At 36.9% G+C, this 18,593-nt stretch overlaps 1 protein-coding gene across 3 annotated transcripts; it reads left to right on the top strand.

The window, feature by feature from the left end:
- The first annotated feature begins 8,172 nt into the window (after positions 1 to 8,172).
- Positions 8,173 to 18,305, top strand: LOC126785483 (disease resistance protein RPV1-like). Of its 3 annotated transcripts, none has more exons than XM_050511186.1 (6): positions 8,173 to 8,294; positions 8,760 to 9,129; positions 14,040 to 14,222; positions 14,465 to 15,563; positions 15,696 to 15,974; positions 16,077 to 18,305. In XM_050511186.1, the coding sequence occupies exons 2-6, from the start codon at positions 8,792 to 8,794 to the stop codon at positions 17,997 to 17,999; spliced, it is 3,822 nt and encodes a 1,273-aa protein (XP_050367143.1). In that variant the 5' UTR covers positions 8,173 to 8,294; positions 8,760 to 8,791; the 3' UTR covers positions 18,000 to 18,305. The 3 variants fall into 3 exon arrangements, with proteins under 3 accessions (XP_050367143.1, XP_050367145.1, XP_050367144.1); XM_050511188.1 differs by having other exon boundaries at positions 8,179 to 8,294; positions 8,771 to 9,129; XM_050511187.1 differs by having other exon boundaries at positions 8,196 to 8,323.
- The last annotated feature ends 288 nt before the right edge of the window (positions 18,306 to 18,593 follow it).

Below are 18,593 nucleotides of genomic sequence, written 5' to 3' on the forward strand. Positions count from 1 at the left end.
GGGCGTCACATTTCTAAAAGACAACTTATTAAGCTTTATTTCTAAAAGAGATCTTTTCGAGGTGAGAATTATGTCCTCGATGAAATGAAATCACGTACGGTCGAATATCTCAAATATGATTAAAATACAACATCCTTGACATGATGATATAAGTGGAACAAATATTGGAATGTATCATTCGTGGCAGACTAGGCTATGCCCAAATTGGACTAGGGTCGAATCACCAAATCTCGTGATGGCGGACCTTGAATTGCTCCATGCTGAAACCAGGTTCTAAGCAGACCGTGTTGTGGCCAATGAAAGTCATTGTTGGATCAGATGATGATCAAAATAAAGAAGCTGAGTTCAACAAGAAGTGACCGGAGGTACAATTGGGCGCATCTTCTGGCCTTCCGGCGGGGTACCAACCAATCTATATCAATATATCTCCAGATCTTCAATACGGTCGGCGTTACCAGAACTGTGTCTTCAAGATGTGGTGCTGCCCCGTCATCAGGGTTACTTTCAGCGAAATTCACCACCCCGGCACCCCCTCGTCACTTTTTTTTGGCAATACCCTCTGGTCACATTTTGAGAGTCGCTTTACAAACCGCGTGGGACCCAGATGGGATTATTTTCGGATGGCATTGACTTGACTTGGCTGGGCTGGGCTGGACTAGCGACTCGACTTGCCTCCATTATTTGGTCTCCTCAAGTATTCGCTCGCAGATCTAATTTTCTCTCTCAATATAGAATCAAGTCGATCTGGTCCCAGCTTCGAATTCCCGGTAAACCCAGTTAATGCCCCAACAGATTTCTATCCCACATACGATTTTAATTTGCCTGGTTATGTTACTATGTTTCTGGCTTTAATTTCTGCTCTGCAGCTTGATCTTCTCATGATTTACTGTAAATAGGCACCAGTTATTTTATGAAATTTTGGAACGCGCATAGTTAACTTCATACATTATAATCATAGCTTTTGGTCAAATATGATATATATATATATATAGTTTCTCGGCTGCGGATGTCCGCACGGTGAGAATTCGGTGATACCGGCTACCTGCGACGCGCAACGACACCGACGACGCCGACTAGCACAATCGCACTCCCCTCCTCCCGGCGCTTATGTCTTTGTCGACCGGCCAGAATCTCGAAATTTTAAATTTATGGACACTGTGCGAAGATTTCAAGATTCCGCCCGCCGTAAGTCGGCGCTGCAGTTCAGGCCGGCACAGACAGGAGCGTCGGGAGGAGAGAAGTGCGATTGTGCTAGTCGGTGATGTCGTTGCGCGTTGCCGGTGGCCAAAATCGCCAAATCTGCACCGTACGGACAGTGTGGATGTCCACAGCTGAAAATTTATGCACATATATATATAGTCGATCTTTGGTACGGACGTCTGTACCTTGCGGATTCGGCAATCCGGCCACCAGGGACGCACAACGACGGCGCCGACAAGCATAGCCGCACTCCCCTCCTCCCGGGGCTCTTGTCTATGCTAGTTGGAGCTGCAGCGCCGGCCCATGGAAGCCGGAATCTCAAAAATTCAAGTTTATGGGCACCACGCGGAGATTTCGAAATTCCGGTCACCGTGTGCCGACACTGCAACTCCGGACGTCACATACATGAGCACTTGGAGGAGGGAAGTGCGGTTGTGCTAGTCAGTGCCGTCGTTGTGCATCGCTGGTGGCTGGAGTTGCCGAATCTGCACGATGCAGACTGTCTGGACGTCCGCATCTGAGATATATATATATATATATATATATATATATATATATATATATATATATATATATAGATGTGAACTCAATGATCTGATATATATAGTATTGTATGCATTTGCAGCATGTTGCTAGTGTTTTATGTTTCTAGATAAACTAGGTGATTATTCTAGAAAAAAAAGTACTAAAACTAAACCAGCTAATGTTTATTGCTTCACTAGTTAATTCAACATTTATACACTTATTTTTGGAATAAATATTTGATCATAGACGATCCATTAGCAAATAAAAAGAGCATGATTGCAAAGAATTGTTAGCTCGAGGCCTTAAGTAATTGTTTCTCTTAAGTAATTTTATTAATTTATTTCATTATTAAATATGAATAAATTTATAATGACAAAAATGTCCTTCAAATGCATGATATGTGACTTAAAATTGGATAGAAAATATTAAATTTAACGACTTAGGTGCAAATCGACAATTTTTACCAAATTTAAGAGGTAAATTGACTCAAATGCAAATTCAGGATGTAAACTAACAATTATAACATAAATTTAGGGTGCATATTAGTATTTTTACCTTTACACTTATTTTATAGAGTAAATATTTGATTTGATCATAGATGACCCGCTAGGAAACAAAAACAGCATGATTGCAAAGGATTGTCAACTCCAGGCCTTGAAATTGTGTTAGGGGCTTCTCCAATTTACTCATATATATAATCCTTCAACAAGTAATCTACTACAAGTAGGACATGAGCATACAAAGAACCTCAACATCTTTCCACGCTTCAACTAACACCTCAGCAAAGAAATTTATCACTAGTTCATAATATAAATCATACTAAGATTATATTAGTCACAAACCAACAAACACACTGTCTAACATTTCAAATAATCAACCTAAGCATGATAAAACTCCTCATGCCGACTAACTAACACCTCAGCAAAGAATCTATCACTAGTTCATAATATAAATCACACTCCTAATTCAACCCCCACTTAACTGTTTAATTGGCAATTAACTATTCAATTAGAATGCCTGATTAGTGTTTACCTTCCTATATGCCTAACTATCTGCTCTCCATTTAAGTAGGTCAAGCTTCAAATAGCTAAAGACGAAAAAAAACATAAAAAGGTAGAACTACTACATTTAGTGGCGGGAAAATTCTCAAATTACATTAAGATCTTTATGTAGTATATAGTGCTTAGTCACAGCATCTGATTGTTGTTATCTCAAAAGAAATATTAATATTGAGTAAAATTTACAAACTTGATTGAAATGAAATCAAGTCCATCTGTCATGAACTAGTATTAAAAGATTTCATTTTAGGTGTAAAGTATACTTGAATATCTTTCTTTCTGTGTGATCAAAGTCAAATGCATCACATGCGGAAGAAATACACACTTTGCAGAGAATGAATACCAAAGAAATATAAGTTGATATATAACCAAAACTTATTTGCATATGATATTCACCCTTATGTAAAAACATGAACCACCATTTTCAACACTAAAAAACTAGATGATATGCAAACCATGATGGCTATACTGCACCCAATAATTCTGACAGCAAAAGAAACTTTTATTTTCTTCTCAAATTATGGTGAATATAAAGATTGAGGTAAAGTGATATGGAGTAAAACAATTCAACTCCGCAAAATTCTTGTTGTTTGGAATGTTCTTCATAGGCGTTTACTAACTGATGAGCTTTACAACGGCGAGGTTTTTCACTTCCATTTCGTTGCTTATTTTGTGGAAGTCATGCGGAATCAAGTACACATCTTCTTTTGCATTGTTCTGAAATTGTGGCTTTATGGAAATGAGTTTGCCTTCTATTTTCTCATTCATTCTTGCCTTGGGGTACTCTTGATGGAGTGTTTAATAGTGTTGGTGTTTCAGCGTTTCCAAAACCTAAACGTCAACTTTGGTTTCTAGTCTCCTGTAATCTAATTTGGTTTATTTAGATCACTAGGAATCTAGTGTGTTTCGAATGTAAGATTTTTAATGTGTTAGAAGCCCAACGTCATCTTTTGGAATTGTTCAAAGAGTCCGCTCTGCATTTTTTTTCATCCTTATAAGAAACATCACGAGATGTTTATTTTCTTTATTCTTGGTATTTCACAACTGTTTGCCAATACTACCAGTTTCATCCCGTCTTTTGATTAAAAGTTTCTTAGCTGAGGGTTTGTTATTTGCTAGGGGTTTTTATATCTATGGTTTTGCATGTGTGAGTGTACACATGCCGGATTAAGCTTTTATTTATCATTTTTTGTAGAGTTTATCAGACAAAGGAGATCAAGTTTTTTGCCCCCCTTTTGTTAAATAAATAAAAAAAGGTTTCACAAAAAAAAAAACTTATGAAACGACATTTCCTTACCTTACTCCAATGTTTACCATAATGGACCAACGTCTATGCCACAATCGAATATTGTTAAAAACCATGATAAAAGTTTTATACAAATTATAAAGTATCAAAAATTAATATGGTCTCAACCAATATTCAACTGTAGCATACAAGTAATTTCAAAAGAAAACAGAAGAGATGAGGCATTAGTAAAAGAAAAACAAACTCAGAGAAAAATATATTTGTATATTGTTTTATCATGGAAAATGAGCCTATGCCTATTTTGAGAACACCTACTGATGTTCTTGGTTTTACTTAATGTGAGACATAATTAAGAATAGTTGAACACACAAATGAAGATAATGTTAAGATAGATTTGTAGAAAATTACAAAAGTAACTGCCCGAAGTTAATATAAATATGTTTGGGTTAAGAACCAATGCTTGTAAAATGTCACTTTGGTCAACTAAGTTTTGAAACAATCATCGTCAAACACACATATCATAAACTACATAAAACCAACACCCTAAGCAACACTTTATCCAAACAAATCGATATTCTAAGCAAATTAGAGTCACTGTCTTTACTTGATGTTTTTCTACCAGGCATTTACTAAATCTATTTCAACTAACATCAGCCATAACTCCCTCACTATCACATATCCAACAGTTATAAACCAAGAAGTGAAGAAGCATAACCTCATAACAGCCAACACAAACAATCCTCAGCATCAATACATTTTCCGATTACAATCATATTTGGCTCTATCTTCACACTGCAACTAAGACTCAAATGCCAAGCCTCTACTTACACTATAGAACATAGTGCTGGATCAGATTTCAAGGATTTATATGAAACTATATCCTTGAATAATGACACACTAATAAAACTATATGCAACTGTCTTGTTAAAACAAGAATTGAAACTACCTTTTTATGAAAACTGTAAACTCTCGTTCTTTTCCACCACTAATGGACAACATCACATGACACATTAGCAGCGGATAATAGCAAAAGACTGGGAAGACAATTGAATTTTTTTTCTTGAAAAAAAAAATAGGAATAAACCCAATATTAGAGGCACCCTTTTAAACTAAACCCACACCCATTTGTTTTTAAAATCTACACCCAAATTGAATATTCCAACCTTCCTTATTGGTTTTATTTCTATAATTAACATTTTTATTTTTCTTGGTTTCACTTTTTTACCCTTTAGGTTGAAAAAGAAAACCATCTCCATAAAAGTTGCTACAACTAATAATCAATTTTCATTTCCTTAAATTTATCCTCATTTTATGTTACTGATATGAATACACACATATATGCTTTACATAACTATTTCATTCCTAATACAAAATTACAATTCTTAATTCTCTTATATATATATATATATATGTATTTTTTTTTAAGAATCTCTTGAGGAATTTTCATACTTTCTCAATGAGGCCAATTGTTAGTTATCGCCTATATCTCCTAATGATAGTTGAAGAAAGATACATAGAGAAATGAAAAGCTTTGAATTAGAAGATATGCTAAAGTGTTCCTCATCGCAAGGTATTCATTTTTTTCTTAAATTATTTTTGCCTTCCTTGTAGGTATATGTTCTTCATTTAATGTATCTCTACACTAAGACATCAATCTAAACCGTAACCTCTTGATAAGGTATTTAAAAACATATACAATTCAAGTATTTTACTTATACTCATATGTTATGTAATTTACCCAACTCCTAGAGATTAGGTATTTCATCAAACATCTTCTATTACGTAGGTTTTTTTTTTAAAGAAAAGTATGGTGGAGCCATACAATCCTCTATGTTAGGTGTGTTATTAGTATATATTTTACAAACTAATAACTTACCTATGAGGTAGAATAATTTTGAATTCAAGAGAGAAAGATTTAAGAAATTTCACTAAAGTAGCAATCAACTTATTTAAATTTAGAAAATACACCAAAATTGCATGATTGTAGCGATATAAGTAATAAGACTAATAGAAAGGTATAAAATTAGGAACATATAATTAATATGTTAATAAAACGAGTTGTAATCAGTGAATTCTTAAAGATTATTTTTTTTAAAAAAAAGAGGTAAATTAGTGTGAGTAATTATATCTGTTTATTCCTTCTATCAATGTCAATTTCTGTAATTTCAATAGAAAAAATGTATTATTATTAACCCTACATGACGGCCTAATTAATATGTTTTGCTGAATTTTGTAGGTGGGTTTAATTTAAAATGTGTCTATAAAATTGGGTGTAGAACGAAATACCCCAAAAATATATATAGCCAACAAACGACAACTAAGTCATAATTTTTTTTTTATCAGAGTACCAATGCAGCAACAAAGACACATACTTTGACAATTGCAACCAACAGACCACAGAGACATTGAAAAAATTCATCCAATCTTTGATGACCTTTTTAACTCCCAACTGATTAGATACACCCAAATGGTAGCCCCAAATCCTCAGTTATAATATTGGCACAATGACCCCAAAAAAAAATACCAATATAAACAGGGGATGAAACAAATAAGGATGTGCAAACAGAAAAAAAAAAAAACAAGGGTAACTGCTCAATCTCTCTGCAAATATTTTGTAGAACAAATCTACCGTTTTTTGCTCAAAGGTAGTTCAGTCGATGCAACTTACTGAACCACACATGAAACAACTAGTTCAAGTAACTCAAAATTGCAACAAACATTGATATCAAAGCTGCCTCAGCGGCTGACTTGAAACTAAACTGACTTGCCCCAGCTTGATACAATAATCTCATACAGATAATTCCACTGCCATGCGTCGATTCGTTTATAACAATCTCAATTTTCAACTAATCAACACCCAGTACACACGGCAAATAACAAAAACACACCAGACCATATTAATCCATACAATTGAAACACAAAGAACCATTACAGAAAACAAAACTTACAATCCATACAATTGCTGTACTGTTTCCCCAACTCCAATCAAAGCACCAAATTTTCCATTTGCCCCAGACCCAACAATAATAAGACCTAACTAATTACAAAACACATTGAACCTTAATCAATAGCAAACAAAAAAAACCAATTGACAAAACCACAGACCGAATGAAAAACAATCCCAATACAATGATAACTAATCGTGATTAGACAACATAACACAAAAAATCGGACAAACACTCAAGACTTTAATATGATCGAGCAACACAACCCACCTCAACTAAGATAGCGCAGAGTAAAGAAGAAGAAGAGGAAACAAATGAAGACATTCTCTGACATATTTAACTTCCCAACCTCTCACTCCCACCCTGTCTTCTAAACAGCCTCAATAAGGGCATAACAGTTAATGCACATGTAATAAGGACATCCGGGGGGCTTCGAAGCAAATAGGCAACTTCATTTTACACTATAGGCTTCATATTCCCAACTTCATATTTCCCACGAAACCCAGGTTAAGGTACAACTGATTTGTCTCGTTTTTGTGTTCGTTTTTACAATTTTGAATCTTCTTACAATTGGGACTATCTAATTGTTTTTTTTCATAAACAGAAGAAATATGGTGCTCTGTTGGTTCTCTTGATGATTATCAATGTTCGGAACCTTGTGAACACAAAGTCTGCAGGAGCAAGCCATGTTTTATCAAGGTAATTAGGACTTAGGAACCCTCATGAGTTCTCATCAAAATCAATTGAGAAGGGAGAACCATGTCACATTTCATGTGGATTCTCTACTCTAGTTCTTCACTTGCATTTCCCCTACGTACGAGCGAGTCTGGTTAATTGCTACTTGAGAGTGACGGGACAACTTGACAATATATGTACCTTCGTGCTAATGGTGCGTGAAATCTGTTCCTCTCTCTCAACATCCCAAACATCATTTCGAGTATGGTTATAAATCCACATCCCTAGCTTGCATCAATAATTGATTAGGGTGGGTGTTTATGAAGGTGAAATTCTCAGGGTGGGGGTAAAAAATGAAGAAATTTCCATGCATCCACCAACACATTTTGTAAGTCGCTTTACAAATCCCGTGGGTTCCAGATGAGATTATTGTCGGATGGCATTGACTTGGCTTGGCTGGGACTGGGGTTGCCTCCATCATCCTCAACTCCTCAAGTCTTCACACGCACCAGACCAAAACAAAGTCTTCACACGCAGATCTCATTTTCTCTCTCAAGCATCAAGATAGAGACTCAAGTCTCTCCATCACCACTTCGCTTCTAATTAAGTCGATCTGATCCCAGCTTCGATTCCCAGCAAACTCAGGTGAAGCTCCAACAGATTTCTATCCCACAGTACGTTGTGTTTGTTTTTAATTTGCTTAATTATATATATGTTACTGTGTTTCTGGCGCCAGTTATTTTATAAAATTTTGGAACATAACAGCATAACTTTGGCACTGATAGCTTTTGGTCAAAAAGGATAATATATGGAGATGTGATCTCAATGATCTGGTATAGTACTTATGCATTTGCAGCATGTTGCTAGTGTTTTATGTTTCTAGATAAACTAGGTGATTATTCAAGAAACAAAAAAGGAATAAAACCAAACCAACTCATATTTATTGCTTCACTAGTTAATTTTACATTTATACACTTATTTTTGGAATAAAAATTTGATCATAGATGATCCATTAGGAAACAAAAAGAGCATGATTGCAAAGGATTGTTAACTCCAGGCCTTGAAATTGTGTTGAAATCTTATCTGATTTTACTCATATACTGTATATAGTCCTTCCACAGGTCATCTGCTACAAGTAGGAAATGAGCATACAAAGAAGTACCTCAACATCTTTCCCCGCTTTAACTCGGTGGGAATATGATGTTTTTATTAGCTTTCGAGGCGAGGATACTCGCAAGGGTTTTACAGACAATTTATACACTGCATTAGACGATCAAGGAATCAAAACGTTCAGGGATGATCCTGAACTTGAAAAAGGTGAAGCTATTGCTCCAGCACTTTCTGCTGCAATTGAGAAATCAAGATTTGCTGTCATTGTCCTCTCCCCAAATTATGCAACGTCGACGTGGTGCTTGGATGAACTCGTACAAATTCTTGAATGCATGAAAGCAAATCCTGTTGATGCGTCGTCAAGTGGTAGGTGTTAGAATTCGATTCCTCTATCTTGTTATGTAACAGGATATGATTGAGCAGATTGAACAATCAATCTTGCAGTAGCAAGATGAGTATGAAGAACAAAATATAGATTTGAAAACAAACTGAACATGCAGCTGTATTGATATTTCCAGATCTTATAATTTCCTTAGTCCTTGCATATTGATCAAACATCTCTCACTTTATATAGTGAAGCAAAATGAAAGATTAACCTACAAAATATGCAAGGAGAAGAACTCAAACTGAAATTGAATTACACAAAATATCTATGATTGTTTTTGAGTGGAGAAAACAGTAAACTGCAGCTGGAAAATCTTATTAGATTTTTTCTGCAGCAGTTTCCTAGTTGCAGCAGGAAGTCATTAACATCAACACTCCCTCTTAATGCTTTGCTTCTTCACTCCTAGCAAACCTCTTAGATATACAAATCTTTCTCTTGGCAGAGCCTTGGTGAAGATATCTGCCACTTGGTCTTCAGTATTGCAGTATATCAAATCAACTTCATTTTCTTCAACTGCATCTCTGATGTAGTGAAACTTCAAGGCAATGTGTTTTGCCCTACTGTGATAAACTGGATTCTTGCTCATAGCAATTGTAGATTTGTTATCACATAAAATAGTTGTTGCAGACCCTTGCTTCTCACCAAAGTCATTTATGACTCTTCTTAGCCAAATTGCTTGTGAAGTGGCAATCGATGCAGACACATACTCAGCTTCAGCTGTAGATAAAGCCACTGATTTTTGCTTCTTTGAAGCCCAAGAGAATACACCAGTCCCTAGTGTGAAAGTATAACCTGATGTACTTTTCAAATCATCAACACTTCCTCCCCAGTCACTGTCACAAAAGCCAAAGAGTTTTGGTTCCACATTCCTCTCATACAGTATTCCAAAGTCCATAGTACCTTGGATGTATCTCAGGATTCTCTTAGCAGCTCCATAGTGAATCTTAGTAGGGCTGTGCATAAATCTGGACATCAAGCTTGCAGCATACATTATATCTGGTCTTGTTGCAGTCAAGTATAGCAAGCTTCCCACTAGGCTTCTGTATAAACTCTCATCTGCACTACCACTTCCATCTTCTTTTGAAAATTTTTCATTGACAACTAGAGGAGTAGCTACTGGCTTGCATCCTAGCATCTTAAACTTCTCTAAAATTGCCTTTGCATATTTTTTCTGTGAGATAAAAATTCCTTCCACAGTTTGAACTATCTCAATTCCCAGAAAATAATGCAATATTCCCAAATCACTCATTTCATATTTCAACATCATATCAGACTTGAAATCAGAAATCATTTTTTCACAACTTCCAGTAAATACTAAATCATCAACATATAAGGAGACAATAAGTATACTTGAAGTACCTTCAGTTTTGGTGTAAAGAGCAGGCTCATTCTCACTTCTTTTAAAACCTCTCTCTGTGAAATAGGAATCGATTTCACCATACCAAGCTCTTGGTGCTTGTTTCAGGCCATATAGAGCTTTCTTCAATTTGTACACCTTCTGCTCTTTGCCCTTTATGATGAACCCTTGTGGTTGCTCCACAAAAACTTCTTCTTTCAGCACTCCATTTAGAAATGCAGACTTGACATCCAACTGGTGTAGATACCAGCCTTTTTGTGCAGCAATGGAAATCAGACCTCTTATAGTCTCATGCCTTGCCACTGGTGCAAACGTTTCATTGAAATCAACTCCAGGTATCTGTGCATACCCTTTTGCCACCAATCTTGCTTTATTTCTTTCCACAGAACCATCTGCCTTCAGTTTGGTTTTATAAATCCACTTCAAACCAATGACATCCTTGTTGTCTGGTTTCTCAACTAACTCCCAAGTGTTGTTTTTCACAATCACATTTATTTCCTCCTTCATTGCTGCCCTCCATTCATCTTCTTTTACTGCATCTTCAAATTTTTCTGGCTCAAACAAGCAGGCATTGCAGCTTGCATACACATCATTCAAGCTTCTCATCCTTATTGGTGTTGAGCTTGGTGTAGATTGAGCCTCAGAATTTTCAGGTGAGGGTTGTTGAGGGCTCTGAGGTGGAGACTGTTGTGGTGGATTTAGCTCCAACTCTTCTGGACCTTCTTGTTCATCATGAACAAAGGTTTCTTTAATTCGGATTGTACCATTTTTCCAATCCCAAGATGAATTCTCACTGAAGAGAACATCTTTTGCAATTATCAATTTTTCTTTTTTCAAATTGTAGAGCCTGTAGCCCTTTGTCTGTAAACTGTACCCCATGAAAACACATTTTTCACTTGTCTCATCCAACTTGGTTCTAAGTTCTTCAGGAATGTGAGCATAGCAGATAGATCCAAACACCCTCAAGTGATTCACACTTGGCTTCCTTCCACTCCATGCTTCAATTGGAGTCTTGCCTTGCACAGCTACTGTAGGATGTCTGTTCATTAAGTACACTGCAGTATTAACTGCTTCACCCCAATACTCTAGAGACACCTTTTTCTCATACAACATGGATTTGGCCATTTCTACAATCGTTCTATTTTTTCTCTCAGCCACTCCATTTTGTTGAGGTGTGTAACTCACTGTAAGCTGTCTTTCCAAACCAATGTCTGCACAGAAATTCTTGAATTCATTTGATGTGTATTCACCACCTCTGTCTGATCTAAGCTTTTTCAACTTCAACTCAGATTGTCTCTCCACCATAGCTTGAAATTTTTTAAAAATAGTGAACACTTCACTCTTCAACCTCATGCAATAAACCCAGGTCATTCTTGAGTAATCATCAATAAATGTCAAAAAATATTTATTTCCTCCATGTGTAGTTGTTTTCATTGGACCACAAACATCAGAATGCACTAGCTCCAGTGGTGCTTTTGCTCTCCATGCCTTTCTCTTTGGAAATGAGATAGTATGCATTTTCCCAAGAGCACATCCTTCACATACATCATTTACTTCTATAATTTTTGGTAACCCCTGCACCATTTCTTTTTCATGCAGCAACTTGAGACTTTTAAAATTCAAATGTCCAAGTCTTTGATGCCACAACCATGGATCATCCTTCACATCCATTCTTCTTGCACTTTCTGCAGCATATTTGAGAGATAGAGAAAAACTTCGGTTCCTCTTCATATCTATATCCACCATGACTTTTGTTCTGCTCCCCCTTTCAAAGATTTGACAAGAGTCATCACCAAAATGTAGATGATAACCATGCTCAATAAGCTGACCTACACTCAACAGATTTGAGTCTAGGTCAGGAACCAGCATCACCTCTCTGATGAACATTTTCCCATTTTTAGTTTCAATAGCTATGCTCCCTTTGCCTCTTGTATCCACTAACATTCCATTTCCCATCTTCACTTTTGTAATGTTGTTGTAGTCCACATCATACAGGAGATTTGCATTTGCAGTCATATGGTTGCTACAAGCACTATCAACAAGCCACACATTTTTGTTTTCTACAGTAGTTTCAGCTTGTGTCATACTGAACACATTTGCATCACACTCCTCTGTGCAGTTTGCTTGTTGATTTCCTTTGTTACAATCTTTTGCTGCATGTCCAAACCTATTACAATGTGGACATCTTGTCTGACCTTTAAACCAGCATTCACCTAAGTGAGCTTTCTCACAGGTTGCACATTTGGTATAGTTTGGATTGATTGAACTGCTTCCTTTCTCATAAGTTGACTTTCCTCCTTGCTGATTTGATTTTCCTCCCCACTTCTTGCCTTTTCCTTTCCACTTTTTCTGTTTGGTATTTGAACCAGATGGTTCACTAGTTTTAGGGGTAAGGCTAAGTGTTTGGAAGGCTTTTTCTGTTGGTTCATCATGACTAGCTAACCTCTGATCAAAGGCTTTCAAAGTCCCTACTAAATCCTGAACTCCTAGTTTTGAAATATCCCTAGTTGCTTCTATAATACTTACTATAGCATCGAATTTTCTGCTCAAACTCATTAGGATTTTCTCAACTACTCTTTCATCAGTTAAGGGTGCATTGTAAGTTTTTAACATATTAACAATGCTAGTTATCTTAGTACAATGAATATCTAGCAAGTCAGTATCACTCATTCTTGCATATTCAAACTCTCTCCTTAAGGACTGAATTTTAACAGCTCTAACCTTATCAGAACCTTTGTGCTCCAGCTTCAGAACCTCCCATGCTCCTTTAGCTGTCCTCTCATTTGAGATCAAAGGAAAGATGTCGTCTGAAACTGAATTTTGCAGAATACCAAGGGCTTTTGCATCTTTCTTGACTTGACTTTTCAGTTCAAGTCTTTGTGCTATTGTCATAGCTTCCAATTCTTCAGCTGTTGGAACTGTGTAACCTTCATGCACATAGCTCAACAGATCTCTACCAAGAAACATTGTTTCCATCTTGATCATCCAATAATCAAAGTTCACTCCTGTAAAGATAGGAACTTTGATTATTTCATCTGATTGACCCATCTCAGTAGCAGTAAGAATAAACTTGTGTTTGTTTGTTTTTAATCTCTTCTAACAGATGATACACCCAGTTGATATTTGATCAAATAGGCTCTGATACCATGTTAGAATTCGATTCCTCTATCTTGTTATGTAACAGGATATGATTGAGCAGATTGAACAATCAATCTTGCAGTAGCAAGATGAGTATGAAGAACAAAATATAGATTTGAAAACAAACTGAACATGCAGCTGTATTGATATTTCCAGATCTTATAATTTCCTTAGTCCTTGCATATTGATCAAACATCTCTCACTTTATATAGTGAAGCAAAATGAAAGATTAACCTACAAAATATGCAAGGAGAAGAACTCAAACTGAAATTGAATTACACAAAATATCTATGATTGTTTTTGAGTGGAGAAAACAGTAAACTGCAGCTGGAAAATCTTATTAGATTTTTTCTGCAGCAGTTTCCTAGTTGCAGCAGGAAGTCATTAACATCAACAGTAGGGTGCTGCCAATTTTCTATAACGTTAATCCCTCTGATGTACGAAAGCAAACAGGGAGTTTTAAAGAAGCCTTCTGTAATCTTGAAAAAAGGTTTGGGATCGATGGCAAGGAGAAGGTGCGAAGATGGAGATTTGCCTTAACTGAAGTGGCAAATTTGTCTGGGCGGACTCTTGAAGAATGCCGGTATGCTTATACTTGTTTCTTTTTGTCTCTTCCATTTCACTAACTTACAATAAGTAACGTATTCGATCATCATAATGCTATTAAGAAATAGTATACGCAGATAACCATCAATTGGTCCGATGAGACTTATTACATGTCATTACAAGAATATAAAAGAATGAAGTCCAATATTGCAGATATATTTTCATAAACTAAATATTAACATCGACACCTGATAGAGTTTGGTCTAATCTGTGTTATAGGTATGAAAGAGAGCTCATTAGATACATTGTTGAAGACATATTGAAAAAACTTCAATTTGCAGCATTCAGTATTGCAGAAAATCTAGTTGCAATGGAGTCGAGATTGCAGCCAGTCTTTTTGCATTTGGGTTTAGGGGCGGATGACGTCCGCTTCATTGGGATATGGGGAATGGGGGGGATTGGTAAGACAACGATGGTAACAGAGGTGTATGTGAGGATCTCTCGTGAATTTGAATGTAGTTACCTTCTGACCAATGTTAGAGATCACTCTGTTGAAAAGGATGGTCTACTTAATCTGCAAAAGCAACTTCTCTCTGGGATGATAAGCAGAGAAAAGGCTGATAACATATTAAACTCTCAAGATGGAGCTGCCGCAATAAAGAGGCGGTTAGCTCGTAAAAGAGTTCTTCTCATTCTTGATAATGTAAAACAGTTGAAAGATTTAGAATATTTGGCTGGAAGCCCAAACTGGTTTGGTTCGGGGAGTAGAGTACTTATCACGACTAGAGATGAGCATTTGTTGATTCAACATGAAGTTGAAAGACGATTGAAGGTTGAAGAATTAGATGAGGGTGATTCTCTTAAGCTTTTTAGCAAGAAAGCATTCAAGGAAGATTGCCCCGCAGAAGGTTTTCTCGATTTGTCTGAATATGTTGTAAGTTATGCAAATGGTCTTCCTTTAGCTCTTGAAGTACTGGGTTCTTTCTTGTATGGAAGAGATCTTAGTGAATGGAACAGTGCACTGAGCCAGTTGGGAGAAGTTTGTGCCTCGGAAATATTTGAAGTACTTAAAATAAGTTACAATGATCTAAATTCTCATTGGAGGAAGATATTCCTAGACATTGCATGTTTCTTTGATGGACATGAGAAAGATAAAGTAACCGAAGTGTTAAATAGTTGCGATGTTGCTGCTACTATAGGAATAAAAGTTCTCATGGAGAGATCTCTAGTGACTCTTTCATATGGAAGACTATGCATGCATGATTTGCTTAGAGAAATGGGTCGGGAAATTGTCCGCCTGGAATCTCCTGATGTGTTGGGCAAACGTAGTAGGTTGTGGCTTTTTGAAGATGTCAGACATATCTTGACCACAAATACTGTAAGTAATTACTGATTACTGATTTGGTATAAGAATTATTTTAAGTATTATTTGCTAATACGTACATTATATGACAAGTCGACCACTTTGCAATATACATTAACATATCATTTATTTTTTATGGGTTGATAGGGTACTGAGGAAGTAGAAGGCATATTTGTGCACTCAACTGAGCCCGAAGGGAAGGTGGACGTGATTCCGAATTCATTTTCATTGATGCGCAAATTGAGATACCTAAAGATTGAGAATGCGAACCTACCCAATGGGCTCGAATATCTTCCCAATAGTATACGGATTCTTTGTTGGACAAGGTATCCGTTACAATCTTTGCCAGCAGATTTCAGACCTCGGCAACTATTTGAACTTACCTTGTGTCATAGTTTCCTAAAACATGTTCAAATAGGCACTGAGGTATATTATCATTACTATACCTTTCTTTTATTGCTTATTATAATTGTTGAATATATCATGAAAGCTTTTTTCTTATATGATTTTTACTTGATATATATGCAGATTTTTTGCAAGTTGAAAAGCATCAATCTGAGTCACTCTCTGAATCTAGTCAACACCCCAAACTTAAAAGATATGCCATATCTAGAGATTCTGTGTCTCCAAGGTTGTATAAGATTGTGTGAGCTTGACCAAGGAATTGAAGTGCTCGAGAGACTTACAGTGCTAAACTTGAAAGATTGCAAGAATCTTGTGCATTTTGCAAGTAGTGTACGTGGGTTAAAATCTCTTGAAGTTCTTGATATTTCTGGTTGCTCGAAGCTTAAAAAACTACCTAATGACATGGATCACCTAGAAAGCTTGAAGGAGCTTTGTGTGAATGGCAGTGGCATAAGAGAAGTACCTTCCTCGATTGGGATGCTTGAACGACTTCAGCTGTTGAGAATGGAAGATTGCAAAGATCTCGTGTCTCTTCCAATCAGCGTACGGGGCTTAAAATCTCTCAAGGTTGTTAATATTTCCGGTTGCTTAAAACTCGACAAACTTCCAGAGGATTTGGGCCATATGGAGTGTTTGGTAAAGGTTGATGCGAGTGAAACTTCTATACGAGAATTGCCTTGCTCTATCGGCATGCTTAAAGGACTTTTTTCTATGTCCTTGAGAGATTGCAAACAGCTTTCGTGTCTTCCAACTAGTATAGGTGGTCTAAAGTCTCTCAAATATCTCAATCTTTCTGGTTGCTTGAAGCTTGACAGATTGCCAGATGAGTTGGGTCATATTTCCAGTTTGGAGAAGCTTTATATGGGACGAATTGGCATAAGAGAGGTGCCCCCCTCTATTAGTCTTTTGAAGAATCTCAGAGTATTCTCTCTTGCAGGATATAAAGCAGCTTCATTTGAATCATGGAATATGATGCTCAACCCTCTTCAGTTACTGCGAAAACAAAGCCACATTCAAGCAGGATTATCGTTGTCATGTTTGTTCGGGTTGCATTCATTGATTAAATTGGATTTAAGTGACTGCAATCTTTATGACGAAGCAATGCCCAGTGATTTCGGATGCTTAGCCTCATTGAAGAGGTTGGATTTGAGGAATAATCAAATCGTCAGACTACCTGAGAGCATCGGCCAACTCTCTCGACTTGAGTGGCTCTACTTGGATGGGTGCAGTAAACTTCAGATAGTACCAGAGCTATCATCTGATGCATGGGTAAACGCTTCCAACTGCACGTCATTGGATATAATGGCCAATCGAACAGGACGAAGGAGTTTGTTGCCAAGAGGAAGATATATTAACAGTCTCAACAAGGGGGAGAATGAAAGCTGTGAGAGTGTAGCACTAACATTGCTAGCACGCCACTTTGCGAGTAAAGCATCTTACCAGACATCACGTCAGTTGTTTACTGGCCCTGGGAATGAAATACCAGAGTGGTACAATCACCGAGGAGAGGGGTCTTCTATAACTATAGACCTGCCACTTGGCTGGTTTACTAACTCGTTCATGGGATTCGCCATGTGTGTGGTTTTTGACTCCCTCAACCCACCCCGCTATTTGGATTGGTGGGCCATTGATTGGTCAATGACAGCCATTGGTAAATCCTCAAGTGTGTACGGACAGAGCCAGTTCCCACTATTTGAGAAAAAGTGGGGTCAACCTGTGGGGGATCACATTTGGTTCCATTACGTGAGTCATGATCATTTCAAAGGAGATTTTCAAGATATCAAGTATGAGCTTAAATTCTCATTTGAACACAACTGGGAAACTGTGCGAAGGAAGAAGTGTGGTGTCCGTGTGGTATATGAGGAAGATGCGGAGAAGATTCGGCAAACATATTTGAAGCAAGGCATGGGCAATAATACCAAGCGAGGTCTTCAACCCCTCTGTGATGATGTTGCATCTAGTAGTACTGCAGGCCTGCAGCACAGGCTCATTCAAAAGGAGTTAAACTGCGCCACCTTGATGGTGCGGAACCAGTGGAAGCCCTAAAAATTTATGACCACAAACATGGTTGGTGTTCTTTTATAACAACTCTATCCTGTGTGTTTATTGTATTTAGTATTGAACAAAATTGTAGGACAGTGCTAATGTAGTGAACGAGGGTGTTTATTCCTACTGTTATTGAGGCTAGCTAGCTTTTTCTACTCACAGTCATTCTCTTTATACTTTCTCCTTGTCGCTGATGTGTTTTCATCTATTTACTTTTGTTCGCGAATGGGTTTTCATAAGTTACATGGTTTTGGAGCTAAATATTTTTGAAATTTTGAGAAATCTCAGCTACTTTCCCCTTTGAATGAATGCGTTGTGGGTAGAGAAACTGAACCATGCACCATTTTGTGTAATCTCTAATATATAGTGACTTTACCATAGTGACTTTACCATTGCAAACTGTAAAGATTTTTATATTTATTCATAATGTTCACATTAATGCATTCAAATGGATACCTATAAGTTGGTCTCTCAACGTTCTTTCTTCTTTTCGTTGAGAAAAATATGGTGATTTAGTGTTCCCCGGCCTCCACATGCATATGCTTACATGCTATCAATGACACTATCAAAACAAAAGCTCAAAATTCTTCCTTA

The sequence above is a fragment of the Argentina anserina genome, chromosome 2, assembly GCF_933775445.1.
Source record: "Argentina anserina chromosome 2, drPotAnse1.1, whole genome shotgun sequence".
Classification (NCBI taxonomy): Eukaryota; Viridiplantae; Streptophyta; class Magnoliopsida; order Rosales; family Rosaceae; genus Argentina; species Argentina anserina.